This window comes from Takifugu rubripes, chromosome 5 (genome assembly GCF_901000725.2).
Source record: "Takifugu rubripes chromosome 5, fTakRub1.2, whole genome shotgun sequence".
Lineage (NCBI taxonomy): Eukaryota > Metazoa > Chordata > Actinopteri > Tetraodontiformes > Tetraodontidae > Takifugu > Takifugu rubripes.
In genome coordinates, this window is record NC_042289.1 from 7,805,444 (window position 1) to 7,821,612 (window position 16,169).

General features: G+C 44.3%; 3 protein-coding genes across 7 annotated transcripts; 2 read left to right on the forward strand and 1 right to left on the reverse strand.

The window, feature by feature from the left end:
- Positions 1-7,072: 7,072 nt before the first annotated feature.
- On the forward strand, positions 7,073-10,949 carry LOC101067160 (ras-related C3 botulinum toxin substrate 1-like). Its single transcript, XM_003964618.3, has 6 exons — positions 7,073-7,417; positions 8,175-8,246; positions 8,610-8,727; positions 8,901-8,963; positions 9,286-9,445; positions 9,526-10,949. Exons 1-6 carry the CDS (start codon positions 7,383-7,385, stop codon positions 9,654-9,656), a joined length of 579 nt encoding a protein of 192 aa, XP_003964667.1. The 5' UTR covers positions 7,073-7,382; the 3' UTR covers positions 9,657-10,949.
- On the reverse strand, positions 10,841-12,905 carry LOC101070580 (serine/threonine-protein kinase 19). Of its 2 annotated transcripts, none has more exons than XM_003964633.3 (7): positions 12,777-12,905; positions 12,200-12,292; positions 11,974-12,116; positions 11,660-11,895; positions 11,483-11,580; positions 11,258-11,405; positions 10,841-11,172 (listed from the first exon to the last, which is right to left on the reverse strand). In XM_003964633.3, exons 2-7 carry the CDS (start codon positions 12,288-12,290, stop codon positions 11,127-11,129), a joined length of 762 nt encoding a protein of 253 aa, XP_003964682.1. In that variant the 5' UTR covers positions 12,291-12,292; positions 12,777-12,905; the 3' UTR covers positions 10,841-11,126. The 2 variants fall into 2 exon arrangements, with proteins under 2 accessions (XP_003964682.1, XP_011602258.1); XM_011603956.2 differs by having other exon boundaries at positions 12,765-12,897.
- Positions 12,895-15,487, forward strand: dxo (decapping exoribonuclease). 4 transcript variants are annotated; one of them, XM_011603955.2, is made up of 8 exons: positions 12,924-12,967; positions 13,237-13,304; positions 13,510-13,952; positions 14,039-14,265; positions 14,374-14,593; positions 14,680-14,815; positions 14,890-14,984; positions 15,061-15,487. In XM_011603955.2, the coding sequence occupies exons 3-8, from the start codon at positions 13,516-13,518 to the stop codon at positions 15,179-15,181; spliced, it is 1,236 nt and encodes a 411-aa protein (XP_011602257.1). In that variant the 5' UTR covers positions 12,924-12,967; positions 13,237-13,304; positions 13,510-13,515; the 3' UTR covers positions 15,182-15,487. The 4 variants fall into 4 exon arrangements, with proteins under 4 accessions (XP_003964681.1, XP_011602257.1, XP_029692839.1 ...); XM_003964632.3 differs by lacking the exon at positions 13,237-13,304 and having other exon boundaries at positions 12,895-12,967; XM_029836979.1 differs by having other exon boundaries at positions 12,966-13,304.
- The last annotated feature ends 682 nt before the right edge of the window (positions 15,488-16,169 follow it).

Consider the following 16,169-nt stretch of genomic DNA (forward strand, 5'->3'; position numbering starts at 1 on the left):
TTTGTGCTAATTTACATCACTAATTGGCGATAATCTGCCGCTTCAGCAGTATGGAGAGTTGTTCTAACTCCAGCATCAGCATCTAAATACATCCACAACAACAAAGCTGACATGCTGGCTCAGCTGGTTGCTTCAATACGTGTTGTCCCCAGTAGGTGGCGCCAGATCTCACACACCGGCCCTTTAAGAACACGGCGAGGTTCAGTTTCACCAATATATTTAATATTGATGATTCACTGCTTCCCCCTAAATGGGATTTTAACGTTAAGCATTAACAAAGTACAAATGTGAAGAAAGAAGTTAAGAAAAAACTATTGGTGGGCTGGTTGGACATAATTATTCCATTCCTAATTGCAGCTTAAGGAGCTTCCTATTTCTTATTTTGCTGCGAATTGCATCACTGTGGCCTGTAGACGCTTACATAAGCAGCAGGTAGAGGGCCGCTGCTTATGTCCACCCACATTGAAAAAGGTACGAGCTTATTTCTAGAAAGCACATGGTTTCAATTACAGAATTCCTGCCTCCGCACAGAAGGAGGGAGTCTCACTTCCTGTGAGGATTACTGCAGTGGTCAAGTACGAACAGATGTTTTCATGTATTCAGTCATTGGTTTATTCTTAGGTGTCTCTCTCGAACAAACGCTTCATTCTCAAAAGTCAGCAAACAAAAACAGCTGCCGGGACGTTACTTTTATGAGTGGGATCATGGGAATGTAGCTAATAGCAGTATCAAACACAGGCATAAGGTTGTTTTTTCCCACATTAGGACTGTAAGAACAGAATGTATCTGCTCTGCACCAGAGAATGGAGCAGAAGCGACACATCCTCTGTGCATGTAGAGCAATAATAGTGCTAATATTGTTGCGACAAATCCGGCGGCGCCGTCCAGTTAAATCCTGCTAGCGCTGTGTCCAATCAAGCGAAGAGGCCTCCACACTTAAAGCTCATTTAAGAGCAATTAAATTCCAGACTCTGACTCCCTGGCACAAAAACAAGCTCCATTCTGCATAAATGTCACGCTAATGCATTTATGAGTCATAAGAGGAACATCCCAGGGTGGCCGCGATCTGATGAGCAGCAACCACGAGCAAGCTAAGTTTAACGCCCAGGAATTCTGATTGATTCGCTTTGTTTTCAGTACTTAAATTGCATATTTTGCACCACAAACTACATGTAAAACCATCAGACAGACTGTGGCTTGAAGTGAGCATGTGTGTGCGTGTGTGCCCCACTCCCCCCGGGGGCGTGGGGGCGTAAAGGTGATGTGCGTTGGGTAGATTAGGCCCATCAGCGGGGCTAACGTCTGTGGCGCTCCTGACCGACTTCACGTGACCTGATTGTGCAGTCGTACTGCTTCACACGCTCCAGTCAACATGTCTGTGCCCGGAAGGTCACCCCCCCAACACACACACACACACACACACACACACACACAACTTTATAATACACTCAAGTTCCAAGGAAAAATATTATTCTACCAACAGTGTGAGCTTACTGACCGTGGACAGAAATAATACTAATTATTTATGAAAACAGTTTGAGTGGGTCTTAAATACCACCTATATTCTGGTGGAGGCAGGTCCCTACAGCAGTCTACCACTGGGGGGGGGGGGGGGGGGGGGGGGGTAGCCTTCTATCATTCACTTGCTTTCTGGGAAGTTTAGTTTCATATCACAAAAAGAAAGAAAGAAATCCGATAAACGGATTGTAAAGTGTAAATCAGGTATTTTTTCAGGTATTCAGATTCAATTATTACAGATTCAATTAGTCGCATCACTTATCTGATTTTAATCTTCATATAAACGAGCAGAACGTTATTGGTCTAATCACATTTACTCAATTTACTCACATTTACTTTTACTCTTAAATCAGGTTTTGCAAATGTAGCCTGTTAGCGGTGCTGCAAACCGACATAGTCGAGTTGCAGTGAAAGTTGATAGAACACAATTTTCCCTTTGTCACCTTTAACCTGCTAAAATTCCTGCAGCGTCGCTTTTGTCTGTCTCACACATTATTTCCTTCACGCTCGAGTTGAAAACTCGGTGTTTTTCTTTCTGTTGCCTGGAATCCATTGGGGTAAAAATTAGGCAGCATTATTGAAGCTCTGATTTTATTTTAATAGTTTTCAATCTTAGAAATAACACCAGGCTGATTTTAGTCTGTTGGATCAGCTAATGTTGTGCCGTTAGCCTGTAGCTTCCTGATGTTCCAAGGAGAGACAGAAGGAAATCTCTTCAAACTCAAACCACAGACAGCAACAGTCATCAAGTCTGTTGGCCACTTTCACCAATTGTAGAGGGACAAGTATCGGGCCTTGAGGAACACCGTAGGAGACCGGAGCCAAACAAGACCTGAAATGATCATTTCCTGCTGATTCTCTCTACACTTTTTACATGGACAAAAAAAAGTGTTTTTCTAAATGTCTGAATATCCACAGAGTACAAATTGTTTTTATCTAACAGTCTTGAAGCCTTCGCTGACTTTTGCCGCACAATCCACACGGGTCCTGTTATCTTCAAGATAAGGGAGAGGATTTGAGGAGAAGACGAGCTTCTCACCTGCTTCATCTCTCTTTTAAAAGGTGATACATCGCTGAGCCGATTGTGTGAGTTGCCGCCCAGCTTGGGCTCACAGCCGGCACAGCGTCACATGACTGACTGCCAACTTTGTGTCTTCATCCTCATTTCCTTCTATCTGTCTGTGCGTTCTCGGAGCATCTGGGAAGAATATCTCAGGGTGCATTTGGAGCAGCATCATTACACATGTATTAGCATAAAAGTTTGATTTATTGTTGTATTGAATACTTTTCCCACATAATTTCCATTTCAGTAGATGTCCCAATATAAGCTCCTGCGTGAACAGAAACAAACTTGACTGTAACAGATGGTGTTTCAATGAAATTCCATTGGACTCTGGGTGGACCAGGACACACTGATTCTCACTGCTGCACGTGTGTTGACATGTATGATGTCAGAGATGGACCCTGGGGGGTGTATGGTGGTTTTGACTCACTGCACATTCATGAAGAGAGATGTGGGGTTCATTTTTAGATTTCAGATTTCAGCCTGAGAGGGGCGCCTCTTTCTGCACGCCGAGGTGGTTCTCAGCTGTACAGTAATACTGTCTACAGTCGGAGAGATACAGCCTGCAGAGATCTGAAGAAGAGCTGGGCTCTTCACCAAGCAGTGTCTGGTTTACCCTGAACCAGGCCTTCCTCCCTCGAGGGTGAGCATCAGTGTGACAGATTTATAGAATTGTTCTACACGGTTCCTCCACAAAAGCTTGAAAATGAAATATTAGAGCTATCCAAACCTTTGTGGGACTCAGTAGTTAAAATTTTATTCTAAATAGCAAATAGCAGTTATTCCAACGTGAGCCAGTTAGTCAGATGTAGTAATAAAAGCGGCCTCTGTCGCCATCTAGCGGTCAGTGATACAAGGTGCACTGCAGTAGCGCTGTCCGCCGCAAGGGGGCAGTGTTAAAACATAGCTTTAATAAAAATGGTGAAAATAAAAACGAATGACGAATTTGCTTGTTATACAGAGCGGAGGTCTCTCCCGATGGCAGACAGCTCACCCCCTTCCCCCCCGGGCCAACATAAAAACCGCACAATAAAGGAAATTAATCAACACACTTTTGCAACTATTTTACACATCGTCTCATTTAAAAATGCATTTACGAAACTTACGACACCAACAAAAACAAACAAACAATCAAATCCCTTTTCCAAAAAAATGGAGGTGGTGAATGATGTCTTGTCTGTCACGGTGAGGAACAGTTGCCTTGACGACCACATGCTCTGCTTATTGAAAGTTTGCGTGGAAGGATGTTGTGTTGTGTGTGCATATTGATATTTAACTGAAAATATGAAAATGTGAAACAGGATCAGATAGAAAGTGAAGCTTCTCAAATTAGTCCTAATTACCGTAAATCCGTATTATTTACCGCTGAAGCGATGCCGCCCCCACGCGGACAGAAGCGGTACTGCAGGAGTGAAGGGCGCCCGAACTGTGTAAAAAACTATAAGTTTGTTTGAATTCTCCCACAAGTTTGATCAGGGACATCCATACGCAAAATATACGCCAGCAGAGAAACGTAAAATAATAATAATGTCAGAACTATGCTGTAAATAACAACAGTGCAACAACAGAAACAACTTCAAAAATGTAACAAATTGACTTAAGACACCTGAAGAATGACAAAAGGCTCCGAGTTATCACTTCATTCCTTTACTCATTCCCACATCAGATCCTCTTGACCCTGAATCCTGTGATTCCAAACACCTCGTGAATATTTTTGCCTGCAGAAACACACACTCGTCAAATGCAGCAACTTTTGCAGCAGGCATCATTTTCCTCCCACTGACGCCCCTCGAGAGTACCGACACATGCGCAGGACACCGCTGTGGTCCCGCCCGCGTGTGCTGGACTTAAAATCATGCAGCGTTTGTCTCTGAGGATGCATTTAATAAAATAAAAACAGCAGTGTTTGCCACATTACCTTATAAATATGTACCATTTATACTGCCCTTTAGGGGCAAAAAGACTGTTTATGTCCAGGTGTATAATAGTTATGAACTGAAGTTTAATGCTGGGTGCCTCTTTCATTGCACGCCGTCCTCCGACGTACAAGCGTCACCACTCCACCGGGGACATTCTGTGCGGATGTCGCTTTCTCCCTGTGCAAAGGCGCCAAGATCATGTGACGCAGGCCGAGTGAGCGCCAGCTGCGCGGTGACGGCGGACGGCAGGATCTCGTGTCCTCTTGCTCCACATCGGTGCGCAGTGTCGTACAGTCTGATGTTACCCCTAAAGGTCCAAAGGCCGACCCTGAATTTTCAGTGGATTTCAATGTGGACCTGTGAAGACACGAGGAGGGAGTCAGGGAACAGATCTCTTAACAAGCGCTTGTTCCTAATCAGAGTCACTGGGAGTGTGAACCAGCGGCCACTGGGTGAGAGGCAGAAATACAGGCTGGGCAGGACAGTGGGCCGCCCAGGGGCGACCTTTCCACCTCCTGGTCCGCTGTGCCATAAAGATACACTCATTCCAATCCTGCCTCTTCATTACCTTTAATGCTTATTTGGGCCTGTTTACTGTGAAACTGCTTAGATTTGCCTGATTTGTCAATTTTCACAGGATTAAAGAACAACCGAGAGGAAGTTGGCCGGACAGTTTAAAATGGTTCGTGTTTATTCCCACAGTCAAAAGGTCAGTTGAAAAGTAAATTTGGCATGTTAATCTTTAAAAAAAAAGCCTGACCACATGACAAAAGTCCCCGACGATGTCCTGGCAACAGCCGATTATCAGTCCAACATCACGGTTCAGTAGAAACCACTGGAAACCAGAGCTCCCATTAACTAAACCTGTTGCACAAATATTGTTGCATGTCTTCATTCCATAACACGATGAAGATTATGGAAATATTAGGCTACCTAACATCACTAACCGTTTATTGTACAGGTATAAGTTTTCAGGCTTTTTAAATTGTAATTTACTTCCATATCACCCGGTATTTCAGTTAAAGTCTGTTTAGATTCATTTAACCACACTGAACAACTTTTCTTGGAGGGTGATCGGAACCACATTTTGTTTGGTGCCACCTTTATTTCATTACTTATCTTTAAACTATAAACAGCCCGGACAACGTTTGTGGGTATTGAAGTGACAATGACAAACTTTCTAAAGGACCGTGAACGCGTCTTAACAACTTCGCTTCTTAACGTTACCTGTAGCCTGACGTTAAACATCATCGAAGCGACGAGGTAGACATAAGGGAATCTGATTCGCAGACGCCATGCGAGCTCAAAAAATATCAACAAAGTCCTGGTCAAGCCTTTGGAAAACACCTCGTAAGTCCGACCAGCCGAGCCCGAAAATCGGAGCACTAAATGAGACAGACTCGCCATACAGGCGACGTCCGGCCCCGGAGGTTCCTGGAACTACAGTGTCAGAAAGTGGGGCGCACAGACGACAGGAGCGGGGACCGACAGTTCATATTTCTCAGAGTCGAGTGACACAAAACCCCATTTAACGACGCCTGTCTGTTCTGTCGCAGCTGCTCCACCCCGGCGGTTTCTTCCCCGAGTTCTGTTAAAAGAAACAACACAGGAAGATGGACGTACGGCCGTGACGTCACTGTTACTTCCTGGGGAACCGAACTGCCTCCCAAACCCGGAAATAGCGTTTTATGGGGGACAGTAAACGGTGTGACACACCAGGAGCACTGTGAAGATAACAAACGGCTCAGATTTATGACTCATCATACATACACACACACACACACACACACGCACACACACACACACACACACACACACACATACATACATACATACATACATACATACATATATAGGATTTTCTGTTTTCATGACCAATCACCAGTTTTTTTAAAAAGAAGATGCTCCCAAAATCAATATAATTTCCCCCATTTGCTTATTTCAAACCCACTATAATTATTACTGAAAAAAATGTTCTAAGGTTTTAAGTTGGAATTTTTTTCCTAGGTTCTCAGAAAAGTCTTTAATGTTCGTCTGGGACGTAAGGTACATGGTAATAAATACGGTATGCACACGGTAGCAAGTATTCTTTAATATATTTGTATGTACATATTGTGAGCTATTTTGTGCATGTAAGGCTGATGGGGGGATCAGTTTCCACTGTTCCCTTCACCCTTTGGAGAGTCCAGTGTTTCACCACGTACAACACGGCCTTTAGCCTGACTTTTGTATGTTTTGGACTGAAGTAGGCAAAGGAAAACGTGGAAAAACTGCAAATAAGCGACAGTTTTCTGCTGCTGTTATTCTGTGTGTGTGTGGTCTTTTAATGTGTCGTCACTTCCGCAGTGTGTCACATTTTTTAGCTTATCTTATCTAAATCCCCATTGGATTACACCTATTTAAAAATGAAATAAACTATTAATAATAACAATAATAATAATTAAAATTGTATAGTGTAAGTATAATGTTTTGCCAGGATGGAGCCCGACTTCTAAAAGCCTCTGTGGAATCATTCGTTCCGTCGGTACTTCGGCCCTGTGGGCGTGTCCTTCTTCGTCGACTGCGCCATCTAGTGGTGGTGGTGGATAATTCCTTTTTTTCCACAGGGTGGTGGCCGCTGTTTTGCTTTATAGCCTACCGATCAACCACGAAAGCATGGGAATGTTGCGACGCAATTTCTGACTTGACTTTTTTTAAGTTCCCAAAACTGTACCACGTCGCCCTTCTACGTCCTCGGAGCTTTGCTGGGCACAGCCGAGGCCGGTAGCAAAGCGTTTTTGGCGGATTTCACCGACGAGAAACTCCGGACAAAGGAAAAGAGACTTGTGAGCTAACGTTAGCAGACACCCGGGCTAACTTAGCATTCCTGTAACTGCAGCACCATGCAGGCCATAAAGTGTGTCGTTGTCGGAGACGGGTAAGTTTAATAAATCGAGCTGCGTTTAAGTTCCACTAACTTATTGTTTGCTACAAATCAGGAAGTGCTGCGATAGCTAGCCATTAGCTGTCACTGTTCTATCCGACCGTAAACCAGTTGTGTCCGATAAAAAAATTCCCAGTAGAAAAGTCGAGTAAAGCGAGGGCTTTTCTACATATGTACAAGTGTTATCCCTAAGGTTCACTCTCTGTTTCCTCGAAAACCCTTTATTGCGTGAATGTGAACTATTTAATCGCGACCGTAGGCGGTAGCTAACCATTGACTCAGCGCTAAATAATTCCTCTAAAATCGGTTTCCTCATTCTTGGGTCGAGTCGGACTTTACTGGTCACCGATCCCTCCTACACACCTTTTTAATTCTGCCTCTTGGCAACGCCAGTTGAGCAATTTTAATTTGCTGTTGTGTGTCTTCACGTCGTTCGGGTGATCGCAGACGTGCAATTAATGGGTGTCTATTCCTGCGGCTTGTTTTTAGCCTTTAAAAGCTAAGATTGACGATGCAAATTCTTTGTTTACAAGTCTGTTGACTTGAAATGCAGCCGTCAGATATTGTTCAGGCTGCGTGTGTGTGTTTGATTTATCATTTTAGACCAAACGCCAGTGGTTTTTATTTTGCTAATAGTTGTACAACACACACAGCAGCCTATTTTACCAACCAATGATGTGGATGCAAAGAGCACAGAAAAGAGCCGGTCTGCAAACACGTGAAAATAAAACATCTTGTGCATCTCTTGCAGAGCCGTGGGTAAGACCTGCTTGCTCATCAGCTACACCACCAATGCCTTTCCTGGAGAGTACATCCCCACCGTGTGAGTATCCGACACTGCAGTCCACGTCGATGCAGAACTGGCCGTCCGTCTCATCGACAGTTGCCCAACATCTGGTCTCCACCCTTCTTATAGAATTGCTGCATAATTAGGAGTGACAGTTGATTGGCATTCTGCTTACACGAGATGCTGATTACATTTCATGCCTCAGGTTCTTAGTCTGGCAGACTGGTTTTTATTACTAGTAGGGTTTTCTTGAGGATGGCCTTTACCAGTTTTTCATTCTGAAAAGCTGGACAGAGTAAAGAGGCATTTTATATTCATATATATTCGTTTATATTTGTTGTGAGTGTCTTTAATGTGTCCCCGACGAATCGAGCTCATTTTCCACATTGCTTCTGTCAGGTTCGACAACTACTCTGCCAATGTGATGGTGGATGGAAAGCCAGTGAATCTGGGCCTCTGGGACACAGCGGGACAAGAGGACTATGACAGACTCCGCCCACTGTCATACCCACAGACGGTATTAAAAATACGTTGTTGACATTTGACCGTGGGCTCGTCCAAGAAGTCTGCGACTTGGCCAACGTGTTGGAGGAGGGAAAAGCACCTTTGCACGGCCCGCGCCCGCTCAGTCAAGCAGAGATTAACGAACACAGGCTCTGATTTCCTTTTCTCCTTTCTTTTCCTCACCAGGATGTGTTTCTTATCTGTTTTTCACTCGTGAGTCCTGCCTCGTTTGAAAACGTCCGCGCCAAGGTGAGTAGATGAGATAGATCCTCTTTGCTTCCCCCCCCCCTCTCACCTGGTCACACGACCTCCCGCTGCTGATCCTAGAGCTGGCGTTTGTCGGAATCTTTCACATGTTCGCAGCTGTCTGGTTGTTTTTCCGATAAAGATGTGGACTATTCAGTGGCGATTAAGTTGGTTTGTAAAGCCACCGGCCAATTGTAGTGCCCCCCGGCATCGTTTGTTTTTTTTTGTCTCTCAATTTTTTATTTGTCCATTTTAATCTTGGCGTGTCCCCGTATGAAGCTGCTGTCTGTGCTGTGTCATTTACTGGCTGCTGTTGTCTCCGCAGTGGTATCCTGAGGTGAGACATCACTGTCCCAACACTCCCATCATCCTGGTGGGCACCAAGCTGGATCTGAGGGATGACAAAGACACCATAGAGAAGCTGAGGGAGAAGAAACTCTCCCCCATCACGTACCCCCAAGGACTGGCCATGGCCAAAGAAATCAGTAATGACAATTGACTGTCTTGGATTTACAAACCTTTTTACTTAAGATTCTCTCAAATATTGACCGCCTTCTCTTCTCAGGTGCCGTCAAGTACCTGGAGTGCTCAGCCCTGACCCAGCGCGGCCTTAAAACCGTGTTTGACGAGGCCATCCGGGCCGTCCTCTGCCCCCCACCTGCAAAGAAGAAGCATAAGAAGTGTAGTTTACTCTAAGCCTCATTCCTGAAACCCCGCCCCCTAGCGGTGAGGGTTTGCATCATGGCAGGAGAACCACACCAGTATACACAAAACCAGTACTCCGCATTCTTTCCTTCCATACATGTAGCTACACCAGTAAATCCAATCATTTCCACTCGGTAAAATTGTCAAATCAGGTCCAGTATAGACGAGGTTGGGAATGTTTTTAACCCCTAAATTCCCATCAAAGAACAAGTGAAATTCTCGAGGCCTTCTAGAGCAGATTGGGTGCTTTTGTGTTTAATCGATTTGTTTTTCCACAGTTCAGAACGATTTTTTTTGTTTGTTAGTTTACAGTCCTGTTTTACATTTTTGCCAAATGCATCCTCCAGACGTTCTGTATTTTAGCAGACAATATTTGTCCGATAAACGATGAGGTGACGCGGCGTTTCTCTGTTATGTGTCAAACTGTCTACTTGAAGTAACTGAGATTGTTTTTGTTTTTTTTCCTGCCTCTCATCGGTTTGTTTTTTTCCATATCCGACGATTCCTGAAACATTCTCAAAATCCAGCTCTGACACCAACAGTGCTCTTAATCCGCGTAAACCCCAACAATCCAGTACCGTATTTAAAACCGTGCCCGTCACCTTTAATGGTATCCACACACACACACCATTTAACTTGACTTTTTGTCCCGACAGGATCGAAGCAACATTTTTACACTTTGGAATCGTTTGGGTGTTTTGGTGGCGGTAACAGGAGCCTTTGATGCTCTGTGGGCATTTTTCTGAACCATTGGTGCAGCACGTTTCTTTATTCCTGCAGTGGCATCACTACTGGCTACGCGATATCACCAAGAGCGCTAACGCCTGCTAATAACGGTAACAAAGCTGCTGTCGGTTATGATGTCGTATACTATGTTACCATGTACTCGTCTTTGTCATAATCATGTGATTTGAGGTTTTTTTTTTTGTATCTATAAGTTACACTTCACTCACTGTATTTTGAAACTAACACTATGAATATCCTTTTGTTTTAATACCTCTGCAGTTAACGCTACCTTTAATCTCCCCGCAGGCCATGCTTTCTGTAATTAATGCTAATGGCATGTACGTGCAACATATACTGAGAATTAAGAAGCGCTACATTCTATTTTTTTTTGCCTGTTGGAACACATTTTGAACTACTAGATCAGGGGTAAAGCACATGTTGCTCGTGTTGTATTCAGACATCAAGCTGCGCTTTAATTCAAGCAAATGTCGTTATATGGATACAAGCTATTGTCACTTTTTTGAAAAGCCAATAAATTCAAGTATAATTAAAAAAAAACTTCAATTCAAGCCAAAAATGAGTCAAATGCTCTGGAAATACATTGACAAGACAAATCCAAGCCTGTTGTGTCCACCACATAATTGACAGTCCATAAACCCACAAGGTTTTCTAACATTTATGGCACAAAATTCCTTCTTTGTGTGAAAAAAGAAAAACTCTGGGTGGGATGTTGCTTCAGGAGTCCACAAATCTCAACAGGGTTCCAGAAGTTGTTGGCACACTGGGGAGGAAATAAAAGCAAAAGTTATTGGATCATATATTTTTTAAAAAACACTGTTGGAACATGTGCGATTGGCAAATTCCACCTCTGCACGAGCTCGGCTCCAACGATGTCATTAATGAGGTATTTCATGTGGAATTTCACTTGTGAGGGCGTTTTGCGTTCTTCCAACTCCGCCTGTAAGACTTCGCCATATTTGGACTTCCTCACCATGTTGAGCACGGCCTTACGACCTAACGGGGGAACGGTGGAAAAATCTTTGACTTGAGAACTGTATGAACATCTGGAACCACATCTGTGTGGTGCCCACCTTGTATAAAGTACTTCGTGAATTTGCCAGAGTTGGGGATGGACAGCCACCAGCTGCCTGCGTCCCTCACCGTCAGGACCCCTGATTTAACCAGCTGCCTACAAGGGGGAAGAATACGCAGAGTTCAAACGTGCTAATAAAAAGGGCGAACCAGCATCTGCGTGGGTAAAACCGTACGTGATCTCGGCGTCTGTGAAGAGCAGCCCCCTCAGCATCCGGTCTTTACCGAAGCTCAGGTCCGTGCAGGACGGCAGCGCTTTCTCCAAGAACCTCCCGACCACCTCTTGAGTCTCCCTGCCTTCCTGCCCTGCCAGCACTTTGGCCTTGTAATCCGAAGCGAAAACCAGGCCAAAAGCTTCCGCGTCAAATCCGAGCTGAAACATCAGCACTTCCCCTCCTTCACGAAGTTTATTCTGTCAAAAGTTCGAAAAATCCAAATCTGTCATATTTAGACAGGTAAACCTGAACTTTGTGGCACAGAATAACCGTACCAGCTCCTTGTCCACCATGGTCTTGTCCCGATGTAGGCTGTAGAGTTGGTGCTTCAGAACGATCCGAGGCAACGCGTCATTGAAGAGCTTCCTAGGGAACAATGTCATCAGGTACTCCAGGGTCGATCTGATGTCAAGCGCTCCTTTGCCATGGAGCAATCGGACAGTTAAACATCTTGACTGAGATTTAAGTATATTGACACAGCTCTGGAACACGGACACCTACCATCTTTGTTGCAGACGGTCCCAAAATGATCGGTGCCAACTCTTCTCTTTGCGTTGAAAGTGTCTGAAATCAAGGCCCGTTTTCTATTCATGTCTACAATAGAAACAAGAGATTATAACGCGACATTAGTGAACGCACTTATGTAAATAACCAATCGCGCTTCTTAACTTAAAATACATCTATAGGAAGTCAAGATAAATGGTGCTTTTAGTTTCCGGTTAAAAACACCGACAGTCCAATGTGTTTATGGAATAATTGCTTCTTTCGTCCACTATTTTCAACAGAAACGTCCTAATTGTGTAGCTCGCCAAGTGGACCATTGTGAGACAGTTTTAGACGCTTCTTAAAAAAATAAAACAAAACATACGTTGATGTAATGATGTTATCCACTTCCATACATATTTAGAACATGACAAACACTCTATCCGTTAAAAACACCTTTATTATGGCTCGGGGCTAACACAGTTAGCCAGCCAGCTAGCGTTGCGTGTAGTTGTTATTGCTTGTAAGATAAACACGTAGTTGTCATATTCTTGACAACTAAAGTTAATTCTTGATTACAAACCTGTAAAATTACCTGACAGCTTTTGTCAAAAGAACCTTCATCTCTTCTCCGCTACTGAACTAGAGAGATTATGAGGCTTTTAAAAACAGATGACAACATGGCTCAAATTATATGTAATGGTCCCGACTTCCGCCTAGCGGCTCGGAGGACGAATTGATCCCGGAAGTGAGGTCAACTGTTTAGCATAGCTACTTTAGCATCAGGTAACGAACACGCATTATTTTGGTCTGGCTTTAGCGACATTTTTTAAAAGTATTTTAACATTTAAACATTTTATTAACTAATAAGACGATTCTGCAACATGTGATTTGACAGATCATTATTTCAGAAACACAAGGGTACTTCTCAACGTCATGTTATTAGGAGAAATTCCCGTCACACCACTGTTTACAGTGCGTGCTAAATGAGTTGTAGGGTGATTCGCGAAACAAAAAGGCAATATTAACTACTAATTTGCTTTAAACTATCGAAGAAAACGGTGTAAACCAGGAGTGTCCCAGAGGGCTGCGATCCAGTCGGGTTTTGGATCCTCCCAGGCAGGTCAGAAAACCCAGTCTGATTGTGACCCTCCATGCCTGAGACAACCCTGATGTAAACAATAAGTTTTAACGGGGTTAAAAATATATATTTATGCATTATGAAGATGCATATTCGAGAATCTACAGAGAGGAAGCTATACTGTCAATGATGACTCAAAACAAGTGAATAAGAACATTGTTTTGCCCCTTGCTCTTTTCCTCACAAGGTAACAATGGACCACGGGAGGTCAAACAACCCCCCCTCCAGCTACAAAAGTCACAGGTTACCCTATGAAGGCGACGGGAATGACAGCAGACGCAATAGGCACCCCAAAACAGACTACCAATATGATTCTAGGCAAATTCCAGGCAGACCTGAGTGTTTGAGCACCAGAAAGGAGCTTTACGAGAGGAACTTTCCTGTGTATAAACAGCCTGCCGAGGTGGGAAGTTTCTCCCTCGACTCCAAGCGGAGATTTTTCAATGACAGCAGGCAGATTAGATACTACGCAAAACTGGACAGACGACCCAACTTTGACCTGACGGATGGATACAGGGATCGCCACGTAAAGAGAGACGAATCTGTCAAAGAGAATCTCAACCACCTCCTTCAGTGGATTTTGGCCAACAGAGCAGCAGTCGGCTCAAGTCAGGCTGCGGCATCACCTTGGTAGGCGCTTCAAACTCTCTGATCCCACTCTAGCCGTGTTCCCCGTTGAGCTTTTTCCTTGTGCATCTAATTATTGCTCTTCTCAGCCCTATAGACACCGACTTTGTGACGTGGCGAGGGCACCTGACCAAGCTGCTGACCACTCCCTACGAGAACCGCGAGGGCTGGCTGCTGGCGGTCACCAAGTTCAAGGGGACGCTTTATGTCAGTGAAGTGGAAACGGAGGCTGCGCGCACGCAGCGTCAGACCCGCACAGAGAAGCACGAAGAGATGATGTACTGGGGGTACAAGTTCGAGCAATACATGTGTGCCGGTAGGACCGTCAGTTCTGCTGCACCTTCACAGACAACATTTATTCTATGTGATGAGTTTCAAACCAAAGATTCATGGTTAAACGATGCGGCTTTTCCTCGCCTGTTAGACGACGCCCAGAGTTTACCCAACCCAGGAGGGGTTGTTAACACCAATGAGGCCTTCTGCGCTGTGGTGAAGACGCGTCTCGCGGATCACAGGCTCCTGTTCTCTGGCGAGGTGGACGGCCGTGATAAAGACCCCAGAGCTCCGCCCCCTCCAGAATGCTACATCGAGCTGAAGACCTCTGCGGAGATCTGCACTCCTAAGCAGCGTAGCAACTTCCACCGGTAAATAACGAGTGGGTAAAACGCCACACAGGAAGTGTCTTCCTGTGGTTTTTTCTGAAGGTTTCCTCGTTTTTGCTGGTCCTCAGGTTCAAACTGCTAAAGTGGTGGGCTCAGTCTTTTCTCCTCGGAGTCCCTCGGATTATCGCAGGATTTCGGACTCACGACGGAGTGGTCGTTGACGTGGAAACCATTTCAGTCTCGGAAATTTCTCATATAATCAAGGTATCTTTATTGTTATTTTGTCAGTTTTTACGAACAAAGCTTTAATAACTGTTGTTTTTTTTTACTTGGAACAGGCTGAAAGAAACTGCTGGAAACCAACAGTCTGCATGAACTTTTGCTGTGCTTTCCTGTCTTTTGTCAAGCGTACAGTCACAGAAGATGACCCGAGGTGAGTCCCAACCATAGAACTTACTGAATTGACTAACAGATCTTTATAAATTATTCTGGGCTCTTGTCTTCTTTAGCGTGGTGTACCTGTTCTCCTACGAGCCCCATGGAGATGTAACCTTCACTGTCCACAGGGACTCCCAGTATTCCTTCCTGCCACCCTGGTATGTGGAGGAACTTATTGGCAGACAGCGCTGATGTACCATTTATACTGCACTGGGAAAGTTGTGTTTGACATCTGTCTCAATTTTAAGGTTTTTAATTTTTTTTATACATTTTAAAAAAATATATAGATGGATTGTAGGATGAAAAAAATACCAAAACAAGTGTTGAGTATTGCATCAGGAGTTACAGATTAATGAAAACAGTCAAGACAAAAGTTCTGAAGAAAATGTTAGCCAAGTCTACCGTGACCACCTCTACATGATATACCGTAATAAAAACTGCATGTTAACTCGTCTCCACCTCCTTTTGCCTTTTGTTTAATAAACTCATTTGGTCCCACTTGTTCACTCCTAAACTTGGTGTCCACAAATGAGTTAACACAGTATTCGAGAGTGGGACTCGAGGGTTGCTGGAGAGGCGATAGATTATGAACTATGATTCTGCAACTGGAGGATGGTGCAACAACGTCCAACTGGGTTTTATATATTTTATTGAGAGTTGAGATAAGATGCTCCAAGTTACAGGTTCACAGTTGCTATGGTTGCTAACAACTAATAATTCGAGATATATATTGATCCCTTGATAAATTTATCCCAGGATAATGCCCTGCGGAATCGCAATATTTCCGCTCAATGTGCTGCCCAAAAGGTGCAACACTCCCAGTTGGCGCCACGTTTAACCAACACACACAAGGTTAGCAATAACACTAATTATTAATGAATTAATTAACACTAATAGGTCCTGCAAGTGATTATGGCTGCTGCTTTTGTCCCCACTGAAGCAAAGGCGAAAACACAGGCACAAGGTGGTTCAGATGAAACAGCAGGTGGTCCGATAGTTTTTCAGGCAGGACAGTAGAAAGGGGAAACCTGCTGATGCCGACTGGAGGCTTCAACCAGGCATAGCGAGCCTCTTCTGGGATGGTACGGGCAGCTGTTGGCAGACCTATTTGAGACACGGGAGAGCGCTCAGTGTCCTCCGTTTGTCGCCCTTCACAATCAAGGGGTGGGTGCACTGGCTA